The sequence below is a fragment of the Mustela lutreola genome, chromosome 11 (assembly GCF_030435805.1).
Source record: "Mustela lutreola isolate mMusLut2 chromosome 11, mMusLut2.pri, whole genome shotgun sequence".
Taxonomy (NCBI): Eukaryota; Metazoa; Chordata; class Mammalia; order Carnivora; family Mustelidae; genus Mustela; species Mustela lutreola.
Window position 1 is genome coordinate 17521158 of NC_081300.1, and position 24475 is coordinate 17545632.

Here is a 24475-nt window from a genome sequence, read left to right on the forward strand (position 1 = left end):
AGGAACTTGCTCCAAATCCCAAAGCCCTGAGTGAGAGAGCAAGACAGGATTTGGATCCAGTAATTTCTCTGCAGAGATTGTCCTTTTAACCACTACGTTATGTGGTCTGAAAATCCATACTGGATTACAAGAGATCTTTACTAAACTTGCCTCCCAATCTTTTGTTCCACCTTGAAGCCTGTCTTCAAGGGGACCAGGCCTCCTGGGAAGGCAGCCCCTTTCTCTGCTGGACCAGTAGTGGTGACCGCCAAAGATGCCCAGAGCAATAATGAGCTTTCAGCCACTCCCTAATGCGTCCTGACCTCCATCCTGAGACCCTCAGAGACCACTGGCTGGGCAACCAGCAGTGGAGAGCCTGTTCTCTGCATCGTCCTCCGGGATCTGTTCCTGGAGGTCAGAAGCTGGAGAGGGCAGCAGGAAGAAGGTTGGCTGGAGGCTCGGATGCCTTGCCTTTCCTCCAGGCTCTGCAGGGCGTAGACTCGAGTGTCAGGGGAAGTTGGAGTTAGCAGTCACCTGTAGAGGCCATGCTTCCATGGGCACACGTCTTCCTTGTGTTTCTGGCAGGCAATACCTGAAATCTCGACCCTGGCATGGTACACCACCCTGTTCCCCTTGCTCGTGGTGTTGGGCATCACGGCCATCAAGGACCTGGTGGACGACGTGGTAAGGATTGCTCGTGCGGCTTTCTCCTCGCCGAGGCGGCATCGGTACCTTCTATTTTGAGATGATTAAAATAATCTTTTGCCTTCTGTCTTGTAAAGGCTCGCCATAAAATGGATAACGAAATCAATAATAGGACGTGTGAAGTCATTAAGGATGGCAGGTACTGTGCCTTCCTTTGTTTGTTACTTAGTTACAGGGGTAGAGTGGGTCACTGTGCTCAGAAACATGCTTAGAGACAACCCTTCCGACCTTAGAAGGCTGTCAGTACAGCGGCCGTTTCCCTTGAAGGGTCTCTGTTAATTTACTAAGACTTGGTCTCCTCCTCGAGACCCAGAGGCTATAGCCAAGTTGGGTTACGGGCCCTAAGGTAACAGCACTGTTGTGTTTATTTATTTTTTTTAACTTTGATTTATTATTTGAGAGGGAGAAAGATTGAGCAGGGGGAGGGGCAGAGGGAGAAGCAGGTTCCCCGCTGAGCTGGGAGCCCAATGCAGGACTTGATCCCAGGACTCTGCAGATCATGACCTGAGCCGAAGGCAGACCCTGAACTGATGGAGCCACCCAGGCGCCCCAGCACTGTTGATACTGTTTACTCCTTCAGCCTGGAATTCCGTCTTTGCCGTTCCCAAACCGATGTGTTCAAGATTCTGCCCAAATACCTTGACACCTTTCCTGATTCTCCATCTCAAGGGATTTCTCCCTTCTCTGCACTTTGAGGGCATTTTGCTTTGCTCTTTCTTCTCATGGCCTGACTTTCATTAGGGTTATTGGTGTCGGCGTCTCAGTTGTCCCGAACTCTAGGTTTCTCAAAGAGACTGTCCTGATGGTATTCAGTTAGGGTTTTGTGGGGTTTTTTGTTTGCTTGTTTGTTTTGGTCCCTCAGAGCCTCCAACACACCGACAGTGCTCCATAAATGTTAAATAACCATCGTCAGCTGTGACCGAGGTGCCAACTCACAGACCAGGAATGAGCTGTTTTCTGCGCAGCGCCTGGAGGCAGAACCACAAGTCAGGGGCTAAAAATAGTGACTGAGAAAATGCCAAATCCCTGTGCTGTACTCCGGAAACTAGGATATTCTAGATCAATCACATTTCAGTGAAAAAGAAAAAAAATAGTGTGAAGGCCCAATTCAAAGACTCCTTTAGATGTCGACCCTGAGAAAAAGAAGGTGACTTAGACGCACAGTTCCGCTGTGTCTATTTGCATACAGACTCTGTCATTCTGTTTGGATGGCTTTTTTTCCTGCCCCGATAAGTGGATTCTGTTCTGAAGGTTTCCTTTCAAATCACTTAGAGTCAGGGAGAGTGGTAACATTCACAGCCAGCCCCAGTCAGGGAGAGCAGTAACATTCACAGCCAGCCCCCACGACCCTGGCGATAGGCCACAGCCTGGTTAACTCCATTGATAAAGAGTAGTTCCAAGTGGCCTTGAATTTGGGGTCGGGTGCATATCTGATGGGGCTGTCGCCCCAGCTCCCCCTGGACTAGGGTCAAGCCTGTGCAGAGACTCGGACCTTGTCAGGAGGGTAGGGGACCTCCCAAGGGGAAACCAGATATCACAGTGGAAGGGTTCAACTGAATTGCCTCTCATACCCCCAGAAAGCTCTGTGGGAAGAATGTTCTTAACTTGTTCATTTATAATTTGACACTCATATGCCAATTCTAATTTACAGTTTTCCAGATACTGACATGTAAACTAACTACCACTTCATTTCTTGACAGATGAGCCACGTTTTTTCTTTTTGATGCTAAGATTAAGAATTATGTATTCTAATAAAATTGGTGAATCTGGTGTATAGGCATATATTTAAGATGTATTTTAAGTTGAAAAAAAATACCCATTCTCAACTCCAGCTCTCTTTTATCTATGAATTAATGGGAGGACACACATAATAATTGGATTTCTGCCTCCAAAAAAATTAAGATTATTAGTTGTGGTAGATTCACAGTATCTATTAGGGATACCTTTTGTCTAGATGAACATCTTTAAAACAGACTACTTGTTTTAAAAGATATTTTAAAAATATGTTTAAAAAAGATGTTGACTTGTGAGATATTTAAAGGTATTTCCTATGGAATTTAAGACTGAAAATAGCCCCGGGACCACCTGAGACCTGCGTCCTGAGCAGGTGGTGGACAGCCCAGAGGAAAGAGAGCAGGAGAGGTAGTAGCACACAGGACCTGAGCAAAAACAAAGGCGGTGCCCGGAATCCCTCCTTGCTGCACATTTAAGTACCCCCTCTAGCCTTCACTATGTGACCTAGGAAGGAACAGGTCACAAAGGTCCCCATCACCACCACTTCCTTTAGAGGAGACTGTGATTCCCGCAACCACTCAATGTGGTTTCATCATTCAGTGGCTGTCCTTTTAGGAAAACCCTTTCTCTGTGATAGTCCCGCTTTCCCCAGAATGGTTGGCTTCTAGAAAGAATAATTCCAAATCTTTTGCCAGTAACTTTGAAAAAGCCAATAAACTATCATTTTTAACATTTAGATTCAAAGTTGCCAAGTGGAAAGAGATTCAAGTTGGAGATGTCATTCGCCTGAAAAAAAATGATTTTATTCCCGTAAGTGAATAAACCCTGCATGCCTCGTGTGTTGACCTCCCAGCGGCTCTGGCTCAGTTTTGTCTTGGGGATCTTTGTGTGATCGGTGTGTTTTGTTCTGAGCAGGCTGACATCCTGCTGCTGTCCAGCTCGGAGCCCAACAGCCTCTGCTATGTTGAAACAGCCGAACTGGACGGGTAAGTGGGTCTTCACTGGGTCTGTTCTGAGGCCGACGGTTGAGGGCACATTCATTCCACTGAAAATTGGGTCATGAAAAGGAGCCTGAGGTCTGGCCCTGCCCCCAGCACTTGCTGGGTACCCAACAGTGTCCCCAGCAGACCAGCCTCTCTTTTTCCCAATTCCATCTGTATAGTGGGGATTTCAAGCCTGCCCACCCCCAACATTGAGGGAACGTAGAAGCATGGATGCCTGAGCCCTTTGTACACACCTGAGCAGTGTCGAGATGTCGAGATGCATACGAATGACTGTCAGTATAATCTGTTTTAGAAAAAAACAGATTCTTTTTTTTTTTTTTATTTTTTTTTTATTTTTTTTTTAAAGATTTTATTTATTTACTTGAGAGAGAGACAGTGAGAGAGAGCATGAATGAGGAGAAGGTCAGAGAGAGAAGCAGACTCCCCATGGAGCTGGGAGTCCGATGCGGGACTCGATCCCGGGACTCCAGGATCATGACCTGAGCCGAAGGCAGTCGTCCAACCAACTGAGCCACCCAGGCGTCCCAAGAAAAAAACAGATTCTTAAGGAGTATCTGTCAGTAGGCACTTCTGGATTTTCCCTTCATTGGTTCAGGTTAGGTTACTACACTGCCACTGCTTTTGACCAGTTTGGAATGCGTTACTTGAGTGCCTACTGTGTTGCCTTAGCGTTATGTATTAGCTCATTTAGTCTCCTCAGCAACCCTATAAGACAAGTATTGGCCCCACATCGACGTTACCCGCGAGGAAAGGTGAGCACAAGAATATGAGGTAGCCTGCACAAGGATCGGAGGTAGCCTACCCAAGGTCACACAGCGAGTGGCCAGGTTGGGACGCTGCTCCCTCGTGCTGGTTCTCCAAGCTAGTGTCGGCACTTCCCTCTCTGAGGTGAGCACCTTACCTCACACCCTAGATACCCGTAAGTTCTCTGTGGAGAGCTGAAGTCCTCTCAGAGGCACCAGGTCTGTCTTTGCTCTGTAAGTTAGTCAGCTGATCAGTCTTCCCTATAAAACAGCCATTATCCCCATGAGTGAGAGCCTCTAAAACTTTTCAAAGGTAGAAAATCCCAACAGGCCCTGTCAAAACAGACAGAACGGGAAGGTTGAGGGCTGCAGGTCAGCATCTGAATATATGGGAACCCCAGAGTCCATGTTTGGGGAGCCCACAAAAGGACATCCAGCGCCCACATGCCCAGCCTGACTCTCCTTTTTCCAGAGCATGCGCCTTCCTTGCTCTGTGGGTGGGAAATGCCACGTGCTGGGGGGTAAGGCTCCCACCTCCGCTCCTACATAGAATTCTCTTTCAGAAATACGGGATCCAGTTATTCTCTCTGGAAATAATAGGTTGACAGAGTCCAAACACTTTCTGTAACAAATACGTCTTGTAGAATCATCTTAGTGTGATTAAATATTAGAAGCTAAGTTTTTTTTTTTTTTAAGATTTTATTTGTTTCTTTTAGGGAGAGAGCCTGAGCAGGGGGAGGGGGAAGGGTCAGAGGAGAGAGAGAATCTTGAGTAGACTTTGTGGTGAGCACAGAGCCCAATGCAGGGCTTGATCCCATGACCCTGAGATCACAACCCTAGCTGAAACCAAGAGTCTGATGCTCAGGCGACTAAACCTCCTGGACGCCCCCAGGAACTAAGTTTTTAAATAGCAGTTTGATGGGGTGCCTGGGTGGCTCAGTGGGTTAAAGCTTCTACCTTCGGCTCAGGTCATGATCCCAAGGTCCTGGGGTGGAGCCCCACGTTGGGCTCTCTGCTCAGCTGGGAGCCTGCTTCCCCCTCTTTCTCTGCCTGCCTCTTTGCCTACTTGTGATCTCTGTCAAATAAATAAATAAAATCTTTTAAAAATAATAATAAATAGCAGTTTGATAGTCTAGGCGGGTGGCGAAAGCTAAGTTAGTAATGAGGAGGACAGGAAGCATGTGGGTGCCTCCGTCCCAACCATATTGGCCCATAAAAACAAACAGTGAAGGGGACCAACATTGCCCAAGTCATTGCCAAGGAAGTTTTTCTGTTGTTCTGGAAATAACCTCACTAAATCCAAAGTTCCAAGGCAAACAGAGTTTGAAAATCGGAAAAGCTAATGACCTAGCTTTTGCTTCCAGGCATACCTAAATGTTATTTTGTAGCATTTTTCATATATTTCCCCTCCAGGCTTCAAATTTTACTCATTTAATTTTCTTTTCCTCTCCTTTTAGAGAAACCAATCTAAAGTTCAAAATGGCACTTGAAATCACACACCAATACCTCCAAAGAGAAAATTCATTGACAGCATTTGATGGTTTGTGCAAACATGTCTTTGTTTTAAATTTTAGTTGCTCAACTCAGTCCCAGTTAGTTAAAATTAAAACCACAATCTCTTTCGTATGTGAGTACTTACGTGAATCATATTTTTCTAAAGGTTTTATTGAATGCGAAGAACCCAATAATCGACTAGATAAGTTTACAGGAACACTGTTTTGGAGAAACACAAGTTTTCCTCTGGATGCAGACAAAATTTTGTTACGTGGGTGTGTCATTAGGAACACGGATTTCTGCCATGGATTGGTCATTTTTGCAGGTAATTTCGGAGTTTCTTGGGAAATTGATCTGATACATGCTTTTAAGTCTTAAAGAGGGGATTGTTTTTTCTGTTCATTGTCCGTCAAAACTGAAGAAAGAGTAGTTTTATTGACGTGGCTGTGAATTGATTTTCCCAAGTATTGATCAGTTTGAATTTTCTGCTTTTAGGTGCTGACACGAAAATAATGAAGAATAGTGGGAAAACCAGATTTAAAAGAACTAAAATTGATTACCTGATGAACTACATGGTTTATACGGTACTTATTTTCTAGTTCAGTAGATGAGAGGCTAGACTGCTGTCTTTTGCTGTAATGCTGTTTTAGCCTATTTTATTTTATTTTATTTGACAGAGAAAGATCACAAGTAGGCAGAGAGGCAGGCAGAGAGAGCGGGAGAAGCAGACTCCCCTCTGAGCAGAGAGCCTGATTCGGGGCTCAGTCCCAGGACCCTGAGATCATGACCGGAGCCGAAGGCAGAGGCTTTAACCCACTGAGCCACCCAGGTGCCCCCAGGCTTTTCTTAATGCAGAGAAATCTTACCTCTGCAAGCCAAGGAGAAGAACGCATGCGGTGTTCCAAGGCTAGGTGGGAGAGAGAGGACTCGCTTACTTTTTTCTCAGAAATGCCATACCTCCTATAGGAGAATCCTTTTGGGAATTGAAATTCCAGTTGTAGGAGCCTCTGATTGAGCGTCTTTTAACTAGAGTGACCAGGGAGCCCAAGATCAGTTTGTGAGACTGGGCTCCTAGAGTCAATGTAGGGCTGATTTTACTGCTATTAGTTTCCCCAAGGGGTAGTTCTTGTAAACGCAAACTTTCCCCCATCACATACACTGTAGAAGTCTACATAAAAGGCAAGGCTAAGTATAAGGTGTGTTGAGGAGTCCCCAAGAACACCGCTGGCTTTGGTGGTTCACTAGGAGGACTCATAGACTAGAGAAGCTAGTTCGCCTCATAGCTATGACTTACTGTAACTTACTACAAAGCAAGATCAGCAAAGACAAAAGGCCCATGAGGCAGAGTCTGGAGGAAGCCAGGTGGCAGCTTCCAAGAGTCACTTCCAGTAGGCTCACACGGCAAGACACATTTAATTCCCTGAGCAACAGTTTCTGACAGGCCATGTGAGATGTCCGTACCAGGGAAGGTCTGTGCCTGGGGTTTTATTGGGATCTGCTCACATAGGCACCATTGGCCAGGCGGGTACCAAAATTCCAGATTCCCTGGAAGAACGCAGGTGGCCGACATAAACCATGTTGTTTTACAGTTAGGCACAAAGAGTCATTCTTATCAGGAAATAAGGGAAAAGGAAACCCTTCCGTCTAAGTTCCCAGATGTCAGCCAAAGGCAAACCTTGCAAAGTCATTTAAGGATAGCATCTCAGGCCTGGCTCCAAATATTAGGCAATCCTCTGATTTCCCAGTGAAAATTCACTTTCTCGCAAGTATTTAGGTTAATTTGAATTCATAAGGTTTTGGGGGAATTCTAAAACTTACAGTACTTTACATATACTTGTTCAAAGTCATATAAAAGTAATACACTGATTTGAGAATTTTTTTTTTCTCTGATCTGGAATTTCATTAAAACTTTGAACCTTTTAAGTGCATCTTCAGCGTCTTTGTCCTGGTTATGGCCAAACGACTCACAATGAGTTCTCTCCTGCTGAGCCATGTGGTTTTGAGATAGAGCACTATTGGAATCTGTGTCCAGAAATTTAAATCTGTCCTCAGAAATTGTATTCCTACCCATAAATACCAGATACCGTGAGGACAGTGGACTTTTGCATTCATCCCCTAAGTGTATCCTCATAATTTCCCCAACAGGATATACTTAGGGTACCACTTTTTAAGTGACCTTAAACTTGAAGTGATAATTAAATCTTTAGGAATCATTACCCAAATCTGGATGAAATTCTCTTAACTTAAAAAACGTATTCCTTCAGATATTTTCTCTAAGCATCCCAAGTCAGCATTGTTTGAAATTATTTCATGTAAGGTACCTTCCCCAAGCAGTACGATATTATTCAAACTGAAGGTCATGGATTGAATGCCCTACAGGCATTAAAGGACGATTAAGAATTTGAACATAAGGCACCACTTTCTCTTTTGAACCGTAGCTTTGGGGACAAAACTGTGCCTATATGTGTGACGTAGGATAAATTAGTCAATCACAGAACTCAGATGGGCTTTCAAAGCATCCTGGTGGCGTTGTTTTCCCTTTAAGTGTGTTTTTACTGACTACTAAATTATAAACGTGCGAGGTATTCAGTAAGATTAGTTAGTACCTGTGACATTCTGGGAGTTTGCAGTCTGTCTTCCAAATACACTTCAGTGTTTCGTGTCTTCTAGATCTTTGTTGTTCTCATCCTGGTTTCTGCTGGTCTTGCCATTGGCCACGCTTACTGGGAAGCTCAAGTTGGCAACTATTCTTGGTACCTCTATGATGGAGAAGACTATACACCCTCCTACCGTGGATTCCTAAATTTCTGGGGCTACATCATCATTCTAAACACCATGGTGCCCATCTCTCTCTATGTCAGGTAAGGCTGGCCTCTCGTGGGCCTCCTGCTTTAAGGGAAGCGTGAGCAGGGGCGCCTGGGTGGCTCAGTGGGTTAAGCCACTGCCTTCGGCTCGGGTCATGATCTCAGAGTCCTGGGATCGAGTCCCGCATCGGGCTCTCTGCTCAGCGGAGAGCCTGCTTCCCTCTCTCTCTCTCAGCCTGCCTCTCCATCTACTTGTGATTTCTCTCTGTCAAATAAATAAATAAAATCTTTAAAAAAAAAAAAGGGAAGCGTGAGCACATTTTCCCAACTTCGCACCTTCAGTTCCATCAGTAATTGTTGGTCTTTGAGGCCGTAAGGAGCAAGTAAGAAGATAACCTTCATTTCAGGATTGGAGGTAATAGGGGAAAAGGAAGTCAACACGGGAGTGTCTGGTCCGTACCAGGCACAGCACCTTGTGTCTTGCCCACTTTGCAGATGAGACCACCGGAGTCCAGAAGTCACTCCTTGGTAAGATTCCTTCTCCGTGGACTTCAGAGCCCAAGCTTCAGAAAGGGCCTTGGGAGAAGGTGGAGATTTCTAGCGTCGTGGGAAAACTTAGTTGTTTTCCTTTTCAGGAGCCTTCGTAATCTCTTAGCTGGGTCTTCTTTATTGCCGCCTGGTACATCCCTTGCTTATAAAATGCTTCCTGGCCGCTACTTTCCGTTGGGAATACCCCTCTCCCCGCCCTCAGTCCGCCTCTCAGAGTGCTCTGTTTCTCATCTCAATCTCAACCACAATAGAGGAGTCAAGGTCTTGTCTCTGACAGTGGTGATCACCTTGCTTGGTGAGATTCCTTTCTTGTTCACTTTTTTCCTTCTTCAACCTCAAGGCCTGCTGTCATTCAGCCATTGGATTTTAGACCCCCTGGATGGGGAGTTGTGTGTTGGAATATACCCAGGAGCCAGAGTCTCCTCTGAGTTCCAATTAAGTAACAGCCCTATATGTATAGGATCACATATACTTCTGTAATTAGAAGCACTTGTTTTATTTTAATTTTATTACATGTGCATTTGTTTGATTTGTAATTTTATTATGTGTAGTTACTGCTGTTCTCTCTCCATGGAGTAGAGCCCTGGGGAGCCATGTGTTTGCAGTCACTTAAACAACAACAAAAAACTGAGATGAGTTTTACCTTTGTTGAGGGAGCTACTAAACAGATGATTTTGTTTAAAACTGTGCGTTATAAAATAAACTGTGTGTCAGTTTCAGTTTTTAAAAAATCATGTCGTGATTAATGTGATTTCCTTATTTCTCTTGGAAATAAAGGCCCTTCTAGATCTGATAAGTCGGATCAGGTCATTCTGCTTTGTTTTCTACCTATGGTAGTTTTCCATCACCTTCAGGATAAACTCATTTCTGAGGCCACGCTGTGACCCACAAGGCCCAGTGTGGTCTGTTGCTCTCCTCCTCCCCCTCATCACCTCTTGCACCTCGCCCCCTCCTTAGGCTCCCTCAACTCCAGTCCCCTTGTTACTCCTCAGGGTGGTGCCAGTACCTACCACAGACCCTTTGCACCTGCTCTGGTCCTCACCTGGAATGTTTTCGCCTCTTACCTACATGGTTGCTCTTTCATTTCCTTCAGGCCTCTGCTTGGACATCCCCTTAGCACGCTGGCCTTTTCGGACCCACTCCAGCTTAGAAGTCACTTCCGTTCCCTGTTGCTCTCCATCTTCCCTTTACCCTGCTTTGATGTTCTCTGGGGGGAATTTTCACCACATGCTGTATTTACAGGTTTCTGTATTTGTCCCCAGTAGAAGGTAACCTCCTTAAAGACAGGGATTTTGTCTGTTCTCTTTCCTAATGTGGCCTCCTGTACCTAGAGTGGTGTCTGTACATAGAGGGCACTCAGGAAATACTTACAGGGTGAGAGAAGGAGTTCTTTTTCCATCTCTTTAATTTATTATAAGACCTCTTTTGCCCATTCAACCTTGGCTGAACATGTCAACAGCTTCCTTAGAACTGTGATATATTTAATCCCTTAGAGTTTTAAAATTGAGATGATTCTTCTAGAGTATCTATTTGGGACATTCTTTATCTCCTTAAAAATTTAGGGAAAAAAAAAACCCTGGTTTTTCACAGTGTGGTATCACAGTGTAGGAGTTAATTGCTGAGAGCCCTAGGGCCTACTTATGAGCACACAGGGTCTGTAACCTCGTGGACCCTCCCCTCCAGCTGGGGGCAGAGGTGAGCATAGCCATGTCCGTCATCCCCAGGTGCTATGGGAATGAGAAGAGGGATTGCTACATTGTCACCATGTCGCCAGTCCCACAGGGTACTGGGGTCAGACATACTCAGGATTGCGTGAGAAATCAAGGCTGGAGAAAGATGTGTCTGGTCAGGAGAACCCGGAGGCTGGGCGCATGGACCCTGCAGGGCTCATGGGCAGCCCGTTCCCATGCACACGAGTATAGATGAAGCCCGCTCCGTGCCTCTCGGATCTGAGAGCGCCATCCAGAGTAACCTTGCGTCTGTCTTCCCAGTGTGGAAGTGATCCGGCTTGGACAGAGTTACTTCATAAACTGGGACCTGCAGATGTACTATCCAGAGAAGGACACGCCTGCAAAGGCCAGAACCACCACGCTGAACGAGCAGCTGGGCCAGATCCATTACATTTTTTCAGACAAGACAGGGACACTCACGCAAAACATCATGACCTTTAAGAAGTGCTGCATCAATGGGCAAATCTATGGTGAGTGGAAGCCATCGTTCAGTCCCCCGGGGTCCGTGTGACCAGGACCCGCCTTCCCAGAATTGTCGCTGTCCTCCCCGATCCCAGCCCTAGTGGCCATTCTGGGCTGAGTTCTGAGGTGGCTTCTCTGGTGGTCTCAGGAACACATGCATGGGAGAGGTCAACAGTCAGAAGGAGGCACACGTGCCTCAAAAAATTAAACATAAAGGTACCGTGTGATCCAACATTTCCACTTCTTGGTGTGAACCCAAAAGAACCAAAAACAGGGATGGGGAGAGAGATTTGCACAAGCATGTTCTTGCCAGCATTATTCACAATAGCTAAAGTGTGGAAGCAACCCAAGTGTCCCTCAGGAGATGAGTGGATAAAATGTGGGGTGCACATACACCCGGAATATTAGTCAGCTTTGAAAAGGAAAACATTCTGCCAGACGCTGCACCATGGGTGAACCTGGAAGACACCATGCTCAGTGAAAGAAGCCAGTCACAAAGGACACACATTTACACAGATGGGAAATGGAATGGGTTGTTGCCGGGGGGTGGGGGAAGGGGAGGGTGGGCAGTTACTGTTTAATGAGTACCAAGTTTCAGCTTTACCAGATGAGTGAGCTCCGAAGTGGGTGGGGGGTGATGCTGCCTGGCAGTGGGACTGTATTTACTGTCACCGGACTGTACACTTAAAAATGGTTAAGGTGGGGGGCGCCTGGTTGGCTCAGTGGGTTAAAGCCTCTGCCTTCGGCTCGGGTCATGATCTCAGGGTCCTGGGATTGAGCCCCACATTGGGCTCTCTGCTCAGCGGGGAGCCTGCTTCCCTTCCTTTCTCTCTGCCTGCTTCTATGCCTACTTGTGATCTGTCTGTCAAATGAATAAATAAAATCTTAAAAAAAAAAAAATGGTTAAGGTGGGATACGCCCGGGGGGCTCAGTCAGTTAAATGTCTGCCTTCAGCTCAAGCCATGATCCCAGGATTCTGGGATCGAGCCCCGCATTGGGCTCCCTGCTCGGCCGGGAGTCTGCTTCTCCCTCGCCCACTCCCCCTGCTTGTGTTCCCTCTGTCAAATAAATAAAAAAAATAGTTAATGTGAATTTTATATGTATGTCCCCATAATTATTTTGAAAACGTTGATGAGCATTCTAATATTTTGAAACATGCTGCATATTTATAAAAATATTAAGGCTAATACTGTATTCAGTGTTCTGACTTTTAAATAAAGACTGAATACAGTTTTTAATCATTTTTTTAAGAGATTTTATTTATTTGAGAGAGAGTGAGCACGACCGGGGGAAGGAGCAGAGGAAGAGGATTAAGTACACTCCGTGCGGAACGCAGAGCTTGACGTGGGGCTCGATCCCGCCATCCCAAGATCACAACCCCAGCTGAGATCAAGACTTGGATGTCGGGCGCCTGGGTGGCCCAGTTGGTTAAGTGGCTGATTCTTGGTTTCAGCTCAGATCATGATCTCAGGGTCCTGGAATCAAGCCCCGTGTGGGGCTCCGTGCTCAACAGAGAGTCTACTTGAGGAGTCTCTCTCTCCCTCTGCCCCCCACCAACACTGTGTACTCTCTCTCTCTCTCTCAAATAAGTAAATAAATCTGAAAAAAAAAAAAAAAAAAGATGCTTAACTGACTGAGCTAACCAGGCACCCACTTCATTCAATTTTTTAAAAGAGCAATTAGAATACCATGTGCTTTTCCCTTGTAGAAAACTATACTATGAATGTGTTTTTACATAAGGAGCATCTCAGATATGGGGTCCGTGAGGAAGGTGGTGGGACACGGGGGGTCCAGGAAATGGTTGTTCTCATGGACATGAGAGAGAATTTATTTTCATGGTGGTGGGGGGGGCAGGTAAAGCACTTCAAGGGGTAGGAGTCTGGCCCCCGAAAAGGATGCCGTGTGGAAGGACAGAGGCACCAGTATTTGAACCTCAGGATGGGGGGGTTCACGGATGGGGGTCAGCAAACTTCTTGTGTAAAGAGCCAAGTAGAAAGCATTTGAGCCTTTGCAGGCTGTATATCGTTGGCATCAGATTTTCTCGTTAGGTTCTCTTGTTTTCACAACTCTTGAAAAAGAGTTCTAAACTTGAAGGCTGTCCAGAAACAGGCTGAAACCCATAGAACTAAAGCAAGGTTGGGGGGGACCTCCGTACACAGGCGGAGACTCCATTTCTTGTGTCCTGTTTGCTCCTCAGGAGACCATCGGGATGCTTCGCAAAACAGTCACAGCAAGATCGAGGTGAGTCCTTTCACCTTGGGAAGGGTTCAGGGGTGCGCATTGGCCCATGATGGCTGAAACAAAGTACCACGGAATGGGGGGCTGAAAACAACAGAAGTTCATTCTCTCACGGCTCTGGGGGCCCGACGTCTGAAATCAAGCTCCCAGCAGGGCCAGGCTCCCTCTGAGGTCCTAGAGAAGAATCCTCCCTTGCCTCTTCCTAGCTGCTGGTGGTGGCCTGCAGTCCTTGCCATTCCTTGGCTTACAGACCTGATCCTAAAATATGTGCTAACGTCGTTTCATGACGGTCTCCCTGGGCATCTGTGTGTCTGCGTCCCAATTTCCCTCCTCTGTTACAAAGACGCCAGTCACTGGATTAGTGTCCCCCGTCATCCAGTAGGACCTCATCGCAACTCGATTCCATCTGCAAAGACCTTATTTCCAAATAAGGTCGTCCTCACAGCTACCAGGGTCAGGATTTCCACTAATCTTTCTGGGGGATGCCATTCAAACCCACCACAGGGTGCCTTTTTGTTTTAAGACGGGTATGAGCCTCTTGACACTGAAGAGTGTGTTAAAAATCCCAAGATCGGGGCACCTGGGTGGCTCAGTGGGTTAAAGCCTCTGCCTTCGGCTCAGGTCATGATCTCAGGGTCCTGGGATCGAGCCCCGCGTCGGGCTCTCTGCTCAGCGGGGAGCCTGCTTCCCTTCCTCTCTCTCTCTCTGCCTGCCTCTCTGCCTAATTGTGATTTCTGTCTGTCAAATAAATAAATAAAATCTTTAAAAAAAATAAAAAATAAAAAATAAAAATCCCAAGATCACTTTTCCGGAACGACTTGGCTCCGAAGACAAGCGGCGCTCCTTTGTGAAACCCACGTGCACATTTTCAGACTCTCATGTCCGTTTCTTCCCTCCACTTCTCTCAGCAAGTCGACTTTAGTTGGAATCCGTTTGCCGATGGGAAGCTTGCGTTTCATGACCACTATCTCATCGAGCAAATCCAGTCGGGGAAAGAGTCGGAAGTCCGCCAGTTTTTCTTCCTGCTTGCGGTCTGCCACACAGTCATGGTGGAACGTCTGGATGGTAAGTGTGGCTCTGGCATCTCGGACACGGGGAACAGTGTTCTCGTCCGCAGGTGACTCACGTGCATATTAGTACCGGACGTGTGTCTTTTACTCAGTGAACATCAGCAAGCTCTCACCCCGATGGTGTAGGAGGCGGCAAGATAGGAAACCAGCTCTCAGGATCTGAAAATGCACATCTGCTTCACAGTGCGGCTCCAGATGTGTTTATCGCTTTGCAAGTGAAATCTTATCGCTAACAGAAATGATGGACTCTTGCATTATTACTGGAAGAATCCCAATCTCCCCTCCCTGCTATTACTTGACATTTATTGAGAATGAAAAGTCAAGCCTTATCTGGATTGTAAGGGGACTTTGAACTTGAACAATCTTGCTACAAAATAATTTCAGAGAGAATCTATTCTCTGGATTCAGATGTGTTTGGGGTTTGAAGTAATACCCACCAGAGCCTGGGCTCACGTAAGATGCCTTTTTCATGGGAAGGAGCATAATTAATGTGTATTTGCATGGGAGCCAGCAAAGCTGACTTGTAGGTTCCTTTGCAAAATTCTTTTTTCTTTCCCTTTTTTTTTTTTGAAGATTTTTTTTATTTAGTTGAGAGAGAGAGAGTGAGTGAGTGAGTGCACACAAGTAGGGCAGGGGCAGAGGGAGAAGCAGACTCCCTGCTGACAGGGAGCCAATGTGGGGCTGGATCCCAGGACCCTGGGATCACAACCTGAGCCGGAGGCAGACACTGAATGACTGAGGCATCCAGGCACCCCGCTTTGCAGATTTCTTAAATACAGCTGTGCCAGCTTTGTTGCAGCAACTTGGTCCCGTGTCCGTGAAAGCTAGCCATTTTTTCACACACAGACATTACAGTAAGTTCTATAAATATACCTGCGCATTATCAAAAGTGCAAAAGCAACCCTTTTGGCACTTCTGCAGTGAAGCACGGTCTGCCTGTCCAGCCTCCCCTCAGGTCAGTGCGGCAGAGGACGGGGCCTTTCTGTTTTCTGACCTTGCGACCTCACGTGTGGCAAATATGAACTCTCCCAGCGGAAGGAATATGCAGAAAAAAGCTGAATGTGTACAGGCTCCGGGCACTACTTCCAGCAGATTTCAAAGAAACCCATTCCAAGGCTGGCTCTCACCGTGTGGTAAAGCGAGATAACCGCAGAATTCAAATGGGGACAGATACAGGGAAGCCTGTTAGCGGGCAAAGTCGGGGAACACAGGGACACACCAGGTCGTAAGTAACCAACACGCTGGTCAAGGTCTGTTTCTAGCTGAGCACATTTTATTCATGCAGTAAGGATCCACTGTGATGTTTCTAAGCAACATGGTTCTCTTAGGTCTTGACTCATTAGTAACATGATTCTGTCCCCCCCTTTTTTAATAGTGTGTGGTGGTTATTTTGAGAACTGAGCAGCTGACGTAGGCAAACATCCTTCAATCTTATGGCCTATATGTTCTTTTTTCCTCCCCGGGACATTACGGGAAGAGCCCTGTTCTGCTAGAGATGGGCCGGCCCCATCTGGGTGGCTGCCACAGCACAGGATACAGACCCGGGTCTTGGGTCCGAGCACCAGCATCCTCCGCATTGGCAGGTGGAAGGCTGGGTTCAGTGGAGTTCACAACCCGGTGTGTCCTTCCAGCCGAATGTTGCGCAGCTCTTTGTCTCACTGTCCGCTGAGGCCAGGAGTTGTACGTCTCGAGGAAACTTCTTTCACACAGTCCATGATGGGCAGTTGCTGTCAGCCACCGCGAATAAAGTACAGCTGGATGTCTAGGCGCAGGAGGCTGAAAGAGAAATTGTTTGGGGTTTGATATGTGAAGTACCTTGAAAGGGTCCCTTGGAAGGACCTTGGGAACTGCTCCTCCTGCTGTGATCGATAATCCAGCCCCAGAAGGCCCATGAACCTGCCTGACCCACACAGCAGGTCAAGTAAGACCCCTTCTGGTTGGGTCCCCTGGCAGTCCCGCCTGGGGTGCCTTTGCTTCTGCTCTTGCATTTTCTCTCTTCTGTAGGAATACTAGAGACTGGTCAGTCTTCACATCACGCATCACATCAACAGGAGAGGGAGGCAGTCCTTTCACACATGTTGCCGTAGGCATCAGACTAGCTCAGTGGCGGTCTGTGTGACTCGAGTGTGGGGTCCCTGTGGAGGTACCTGGGGACAGAGCTTGGAGAGGCTGCTTTGGTATTCTGTTGCTCTGTGATGAGTGACCGTAACTCAGTAGCTAGAAACACACATTCATGAGCTGCTAGTCCTGTAGGTCAGAAGTCTGGGCATGGCATGCCAGGTCTCCCTGCTGGAGATCTCCCTAACATCAAGGTCCGGCCATGTGCTCATCTGGAGCTCCCAAGTCCTCCTCCAAGCTCACAGGGAAGAGTGCAGGACTCTGTTTTCCATAAAGGATGGAGGTCTTCCTTCCCTGCTCCTACAGACCTCCTTTCTTCCTGGCCACATGGCCCCTTACTGTCTTCAAAGCCAGGAAACAAGAATCTCCCTTCCATGGAACCCCTTCATCTTTCCGATCTTTCTCTCCAGGAAAAGCCCTGTCCCTTTTAAGGTCTGACCTGATTAGGTGGGAACACTCTTCCTATCTTGAGGTCAACTGATTTGAACCTTAATGACACCTGTAAAATCCATTCCCAGCAGGACCTAGATTAGCACTTGAATAACCTGGAGGAGGTGTGTGTGTGTACGTGGGGCGGGGGAGGGGTTGGGGGAGTGGGCAGGAACCCCAGGGCCACCTTTGACTCCTGCCTCCCGCAGAGCTGTGTCCAAGCCGAGTGTGGAAGGCTTGGAGGCCTTTTCTTTGTGAAGTCTGGATGCGCTGTGGGCCTGGGTGTGGGTGGGGTCTGTGGGAAGGACCGGGAAGTCCTGAATGGGGGAGACATTCAGCAAGGCTTTGCAGGGGGTGAGGTTGTTGAGGGGGTCATCAGAGAGGTCCCTTGTTTCAGGGCTGGAACCTGCCAGAGAAAGCTCTGGTGGCAGACTTGCCAAGGTGTGATTTGTGGTTGGAGAATCTTTTTATCTGTGCGGGTTTCATGGTCCACAAATTAGTTTCTGAAAGAACAGAGTGTCTCTCTGGTTGCCTCCAACTGTACAGTAAATAAGGAGTTCTCTTTGGAAATGGTTCCTGAAGGATATTTTTTGTCCCAGTTTCTTCCTGCAAACATGAAGCTGGAGTTTGGACCAGCTCCTTGAGTTCCTTCCTGTCTCTACTCGTGTGCACTTCTGTGACCCCATTATAAGAACCAAATGGAAGGGGGGCGGTTTTGGGTAATGATAACAGTATCAGTGCTTGTTCCAGAGAGGATTGTTCTAGTCATGGGAACTTGACCACCTTTTATCACTTCATTGCTTTTTTTCCTGCTGGAAATAAGCTTGCCATCAGCACCGTACAACAGGGTGTCAGCCACACTGGCCCAAGGGAGGGGTTGTGTCCCCACTGCTGCTTGTTTAGCTCTGGTCAAATATTTGCCCTCGGGAGTGTGTGTGTGTGTGTGTGTGTGTGTGTGTGTGTGTGTGTGTCTGGAGCGGATGGATTCAGCGTGTATGTTCGTAACTTCTGGTATACGACTTTCTGGGTGAACAGAAAATCTAAAGGGTCATCTTACTAATTGGGAATTGATAGATATGGACTTAATTAGGGTGAGCCACGTGAACAGGTGTGTAGAGGGGCGGGTATGAGGGGGAAGCGGGTGTGTGTGGGGATGAGTGTGGGGGCATTGGGTGTGGGGGGGCGGGGTATGGAGGTGTCACCCTCCCCATAGCTTATTCAGAGCGTCCTCCCAGAGCGTCCTCCCCTTCTTGGTGGACGATGTTATAAAAAGCTGCCCATCCCTCAATGGTCTGCATCCTGCTCAAACCATGGAGGGAAACGAAATGCCTTTTTCTGTGAAAATTCACCTCACCGTACAAGTACTTTCCTTTCTGCTTTGAGGCAGAATAGCTGAAGTAGAAAAATGGCGGGGTGCCTGGGTGGCTCGGTTCGTGAAGTGTCTGCCTTTGGCTTAGGTCATGATCCGAGGCTCCTGGGATCAAGCCCCGCGTCGGGCTCCCTGCTCCGTGGGGAGTCTGCGGCTCCCTCCACCCTTCCCCACCGCTCATGATCTCTCTCTCTCTCACTCTCAAATACGTAAAAATCTTAAAAAAGAAAAATGGAAAATCTTTTTCAACTTTTTGCCGAAGTACAACATGTATAAGGAGACAAGCATATGGCTGAGTTTTTTTCACCAATTAATCTTCCCGTGTCATGAACACCCAGATTTTTAAAACACAGAACATTACGAGTCCCACAGAAGTCCCCTTGCGTCCCTTCCAGCCAGTGCCCCTCCGAGAGAACTAACCAGTCCTGACTTGGCACAGCCCGGGTTAGCTTTGTTGGTTTTGTGGTCGGTAGAAGTGCAGTCACAGCACGTAGACTTGCATGTCTGCCTTTTTTGGCGCAACGTGGTGAGATTTATCCCACTTGTCGAAGAGTGCTTATGAGCTGAAGGCAGCTTTCCATTAATTAACTTTAAACATCAGGCGATGGAACAGATTGATGAATTTTGAGGGTTTTTTTCTTTTTTTTTAGTATGGGAATATGGCTGTGGTGACGTAAGCATGCTCTTCCAGAGGGACGATAAAGGGTATAATCCTTCTAGAAAATAAATGAGTAAGATTTCCCAACTGACTTAAAAATTATCAGAATTCTTTAGCAGTGTATTTTCACTCCTGGGAAGCTATCTTTAGAAAATAGTCAGCAAAACTCTGCACACAGACCAAATAGTTATTACGATGTTATTTTTGAGAACAGAAAAACTTGGAAATAAGCTAAGTGCCTGTAATTGGAAAATAGTGACATGTTCACATTCATTAAAATAATGTTTAGAAAGACCATGGGGGCTTAAGTGAGTAGGAGAAGAATCAATGAAACAAGATGGGATTGGGAAGGAGACAAACCATAAGTGACTCTTAATCTTACAAATCAAACTGAGGGTTGCTGGGGGGAGGGGGGTTGGGAGAAGGGGGGGTGGGGTTATGGACATTGGGGAGCGTATGTGCTTTGGTGAGTGCTGTGAAGTGTGTAAACCTGGTGATTCACAGACCTGTACCCCTGGGGATAAAAATACATGTTTATAAAAAAATAAAAAATTTAAAAAAATAATAATGTTTAGAAAGAATCTTTAAAGCTATGTTAACATGCTCCAAATATAAGGTTTAAGTAACCAGGGTGTAAATGTATGTTCAATATGATAGAAACTATTACCGAACTAGGCATTTTCAGAAGGACTAGAAAGAATTGTAACACAGTGTCAGTAGTGTTGTTTTTCCTCCAGCTGGTGAGATTGTAGGAAGCCCTTCCTCTATTCCTCGCCAGTTGTTTTGTTTTACTTCTAGTTTATGTTACTGTTTATGATTAGAAATAAAAACCTTAAAGTTTGACAAGTGTTAATGTTGGCATACTTCTTAAGAATTAGCGATTTGAAGTAAAGCAGAGAAAGACCACTATCATATGATCTCCCTGATGTGAGGAAGTGGAGATGCAACATGGGGGGCTTGTGGGGGCAGGAAAAGAAAAAACGAAACAAGATGGGATTGGGAGGGAGACAAACCATAAGAGACTCTTAATCTCACAAAACAAACTGAGGGTTGCCAGGGGTAGGGGGGGTAGGGAGAGGGTGGTGGGGTGATGGACTTTGGGGAGGGTGTGTGCTATGGTGAGTGCTGTGAAGTGTGTAAACCTGGCGATTCACAGATCTGTACCCCTGGGGCTAATAATACATTATATGTTAATAAAAAAATAAAAATAATAAATCAACCCCCCCACCCCCAAAAAGAATTAGCAGTTTGTTTTCTTGGGGATGTTTTGGGCTTTGCGCTATATCGTTACCCCCGACGTGAACGCCAGCTGTGACCTCGGGGTGGTGAGCTCTGCATCTGGCTTTACAGCTTCCCTGGTTTTCTCTGTTAGGTCAGCTCAACTACCAGGCGGCTTCTCCTGACGAAGGTGCTCTAGTGAACGCGGCCCGGAACTTTGGCTTTGCCTTCCTCGCGAGGACCCAGAACACCATCACCATCAGTGAGTTGGGAACTGAGAGGACTTACGATGTTCTTGCCATTTTGGACTTCAACAGTGACCGGAAGCGAATGTCTATCATTGGTAGGTCTCCTTCAAGAGTGTGTCTGTGTATCACTCATTTATTATTGTTATTATTTTAGATTTTATTCACTTATTTGACAGAGAGCGAGACAGCAAGAGAGGGAACACAAGCAGGGGGAGAGGGAGAGAAAGAAGCAGACTCCCCACTGAGCAGGGAGCCTGATGTGGGTCTCGATCCCAGGACCTTGGGATCATGACCTGAGCCAAAAGCAGACGCTTAACGACTGAACCACCCAGGTGCCCCTCTATCAATCATTTAGATGCTGCTTTTTTTTTTTTTTTTAAGATTTTATTTATTAGAGAGTGAGAGAGAGTGTAAGAGGGGAGAAGGTCAGAGGGAGAAGCAGACTCCCCATGGAACAGGGAGCCCGAATGAAGGACTTGATCCCGGGATCCGGGATCCCCGGATTCCAGGATCATGACCTGAGATGAAGGCAGTTGCTTAACTAACTGAGCCACTCGGGCACCCTAGATGCTGCCTTCTGCACATTTTATTTAATGACCCTAGAATAATACGGGCAGTGAATGAACCACTTGGCTCCTGGGAAATTGCCACGGACTTAGTTGAAACCTGTCTTTTTCCCCGGCATTCTGGTTGGTGTCCATCACTCAAAGGGACACCTGCAGTATATCTGAATCTTGCAAATGTTGGCCTTCTTCCACGATATGAGCCACCACGTGCTGACTCGAGGGTGGGAACACGGTGGGTGGTCAAGCCACACACACGTTGTTATTTTGTGAGGCCCTCGGAGCACTTCTGCTCTGCATTTGGGATCAGGGAAGGGAGAGGCGGCAAGAGAGGGGTTCAGAGAAAAGCACGGCTGTGCTTAGGAAGCAAGAGTGTACCTCCAGTGCAGGCACAGGACAACAGGCCACCAAGTGGAGCGGATGACTGCTTCCCAATATTGGAAGCTTTAAGTTCATAATTTTAAAAAATTTCAGATTTACAGAAAGACTGCAGGAATGATTTAAAAAACTCTTGTATTCTCTTCCATAGCTGCCAACTACTACCATTGGCCACATCGCCTTCATCATTTTCGTCATACACAGGTTCTTGTTTCCTGAACCACTGGAGAGTAAATTGTAGAGCTGATGCTCCTTTTCCCTAAAGACTTAAGTAGCTATGTCCAATGAATAAGAACATTCATGGAGATATAAATAAAAGGATCCGAATCAGGAAATTTAACATGAAGCAATATTATTATCTAATCTACAGGATGTTTTCCGATTTTACCAGAGATTTTTTCCCTCCGTCCCTCCCCTCCCTTCTTCCTTCCCTGTTTCCTTCCTTCCTTCCTGATTCAAGATCCTAGATTGCAGAGGGCATTAGGGGACTGTTAACTCCAGTCTCCTTTGATTTACAACAGTTTCTCAATTTTTTTCTTCCATACATTGACATTTTTGAAAAGCACAGGCCCATTAGTTTGTCGAAAGTCTCCTGATTTGGTTCTGTCCCATACAGCCACATGACTGAATTCAGGTTATGCACTGTTGGCAGGAGGAGTCCGCGGACTGGGGCTCCATCCTTCCCAGCATATCACATCTGGAGGCCCGTGATTACTAGTGATGTTGGCTTTGATCGCTCAAAGTGTCTGAGATTTCTCTACTCTGAGACTGAATTTTTTTTTTAAATTTTATTTATTTATTTGACAGAGATCACAAGTAGGCAGAGGCAGGCAGAGAGAGAGGAGGAAGCAGGCTCTCTGTGGAGCAGAGAGCCCAATTCGGGGCTCGATCCCAGGACCCTGGGATCATGACCTGAGCCAAAGGCAGAGGCTTTAACCCACTGAGCCACCCAGGCGCCCCTGAGACTGAATTTTTAACCAGTAAAAATATATAAGTTCAACTCTCTACTAAATGTTGATTAGGCACATTTTACTGAGTGCTTTCTGTGTGCCTTTGCACTGATCTAGACCAATTACCATGCTTAGCCTTTACTTTAAAGAATTCAAAGTCCAGTTAGTGATGAGGGCACATGCTGTTACTACCACACAGATCCGAAAATCTAAGAAAAATGGTCACAGGAAGTCATGTTATGGTCTGAGTATTAAAGGCAGTCAGCATTATGGGTTTATGTGTAAAAGAAAGATTCCTGCGGTATAGACAAAGAAGGCATCATGGAAGAAACTAGAACACAGTTGGGAATCTGGCACACAGTTGGGAATCGGTCAATTACTTGCTGTGAAACTAAGTAAGAATATGAAAAACTGAGCTGAAAAAAGGAATCTTTTCATATTTATGTCACTCTTACGTTGTATGTAGATGGTGGCTTGCCGAGTTTGTTGAGAGTGAAGTTTTTCTAGGCACATTCATGATTTTAAATTAATGGTGAATTATTAGCAGACTAACCTTCAGATTAGCTTTATAAATGTGGTTTTCTAGGGCACCTGGGTGGCTCAGTGAGTTAAAGCCTCTGCCTTCGGCTCAGGTCATGATCCCAGAGTCCTGGGATCGAGCCCCACATCGGGCTCTCTGCTCAGCAGGGAGCCTGCTTCCTCCTCTCTCTCTGCCTGCCTCTCTGCCTACTTGTGATCTCTGTCTGTCAAATAAATAAATAAAATCTTAAAAAAAAAATGTGGTTTTCTATTAAAAAATCAAACCCACTTTCATTATTTGCTTTTCCTTCTCTTGCTGTTAGTAAGAACTCCAGAAGGCAGTATCAGGCTTTACTGTAAAGGGGCTGACACGGTGATTTACGAACGGTTACATCAGATGAATCCAACAAAGCAGGAGACACAGGACGCCCTGGATGTAAGTCCTATACTTACCCTTTATGCCACTGATTGCAAACCCTCTTTCTGATACTCTCTTGTGAGATCTTGTACGTGAAAGTTCTATGTTAACTCTTGGCCCCTCCCGTGTCTTGGTGTAGCTGTGTGGAAAGGGCATGAATGTAGGAATACAGCAGGCTGGTTCTGGGTATGCCGCTGCTGCTGACTTCTGGGACATGGCCATGCTGTCCTTTCCAGCATCCAGGTTGGCCGCATCTGCAGGGCTGTTCTAGGGTAATGACTGGTCTCGCTTCCAGTGACCTTGAGCAAGCTACGTAACCATAACAAGCTGTGGTCTTAATATCTGTGTGGACTCCAGGAATTCCACCAGCCTCCTAGTGTACGATGAAGGAAAGAGCATTCGTGGACGATGGGGCATGACAAAGCAATGAGGTGGATAATGAAGTTTGAGGTGTTTGTCAGTAAATCAGTTTGGTCTTCATTACTTCAGATTTGTTATCTGAGGGGAGTGTGAAGTTAGTCCAGTGATAATTGCAGTTAATTCAGAATGCTTCTGGAAATGCCACCCTTGGAATTGCCTACCAGTCCTCTTACTGTTTTGGTTCTATCAATGATGGCAATGAAGTATGGAGGACATCCATCGGCCCTGGTATCCCAGTCCTGCCTTTTTGTTTTGTGTTCTTGGGGAAACAGTTGTGTTTCACTGAAGCATTAATTGCCCATGTGAAAGAGGAAGAAGAAGAAGATAATTCCTACCAAGGAAGGTTGTTGCAAGGGAAAGCATTTTGCACAATTCCCAGCACTTAATAAGTGCTTAGTAAAGGGTAGTTTCTTCCCTTTACTTTAAGGGTCTGGTTGAGTTTTGGGACCAGCCAAAGGTCCTTCAGGAAGAAGCCTGTACATGTTACTTCTTGGGATCGCATTTTAAGTTAAGATAGGTTGTCAAAGCAGTTACAATGGATAATTTCTCATGAGGATATGAACAATGGCAATTTAATCAAACAGATGCACAACCTTCCAAAGAATCTTTGAAAGTAAACAGTCAGTTGGGGGAACTAGTTCCGCCATCTTGGCTAGACAAGATGCTGCTGTGAAG

The 24475-nt window shown here is 46.3% G+C and overlaps 1 protein-coding gene across 1 annotated transcript in view; it reads left to right on the plus strand.

The window, feature by feature from the left end:
- ATP8B1 (ATPase phospholipid transporting 8B1) overlaps positions 1–24475 on the plus strand; it is a 126044-nt gene that overhangs the window by 82663 nt on the left and 18906 nt on the right. Inside the window, exons 5-17 of the mRNA XM_059140999.1 lie at positions 565–663; positions 762–823; positions 3156–3228; positions 3334–3404; positions 5623–5705; positions 5826–5984; positions 6155–6243; positions 8330–8520; positions 11004–11212; positions 13402–13445; positions 14351–14507; positions 20459–20647; positions 23286–23398. Of these exons, the coding sequence (XP_058996982.1) occupies positions 565–663; positions 762–823; positions 3156–3228; positions 3334–3404; positions 5623–5705; positions 5826–5984; positions 6155–6243; positions 8330–8520; positions 11004–11212; positions 13402–13445; positions 14351–14507; positions 20459–20647; positions 23286–23398 (1539 nt within the window). The remainder of the gene's footprint in view (positions 1–564; positions 664–761; positions 824–3155; positions 3229–3333; positions 3405–5622; positions 5706–5825; positions 5985–6154; positions 6244–8329; positions 8521–11003; positions 11213–13401; positions 13446–14350; positions 14508–20458; positions 20648–23285; positions 23399–24475) is intronic.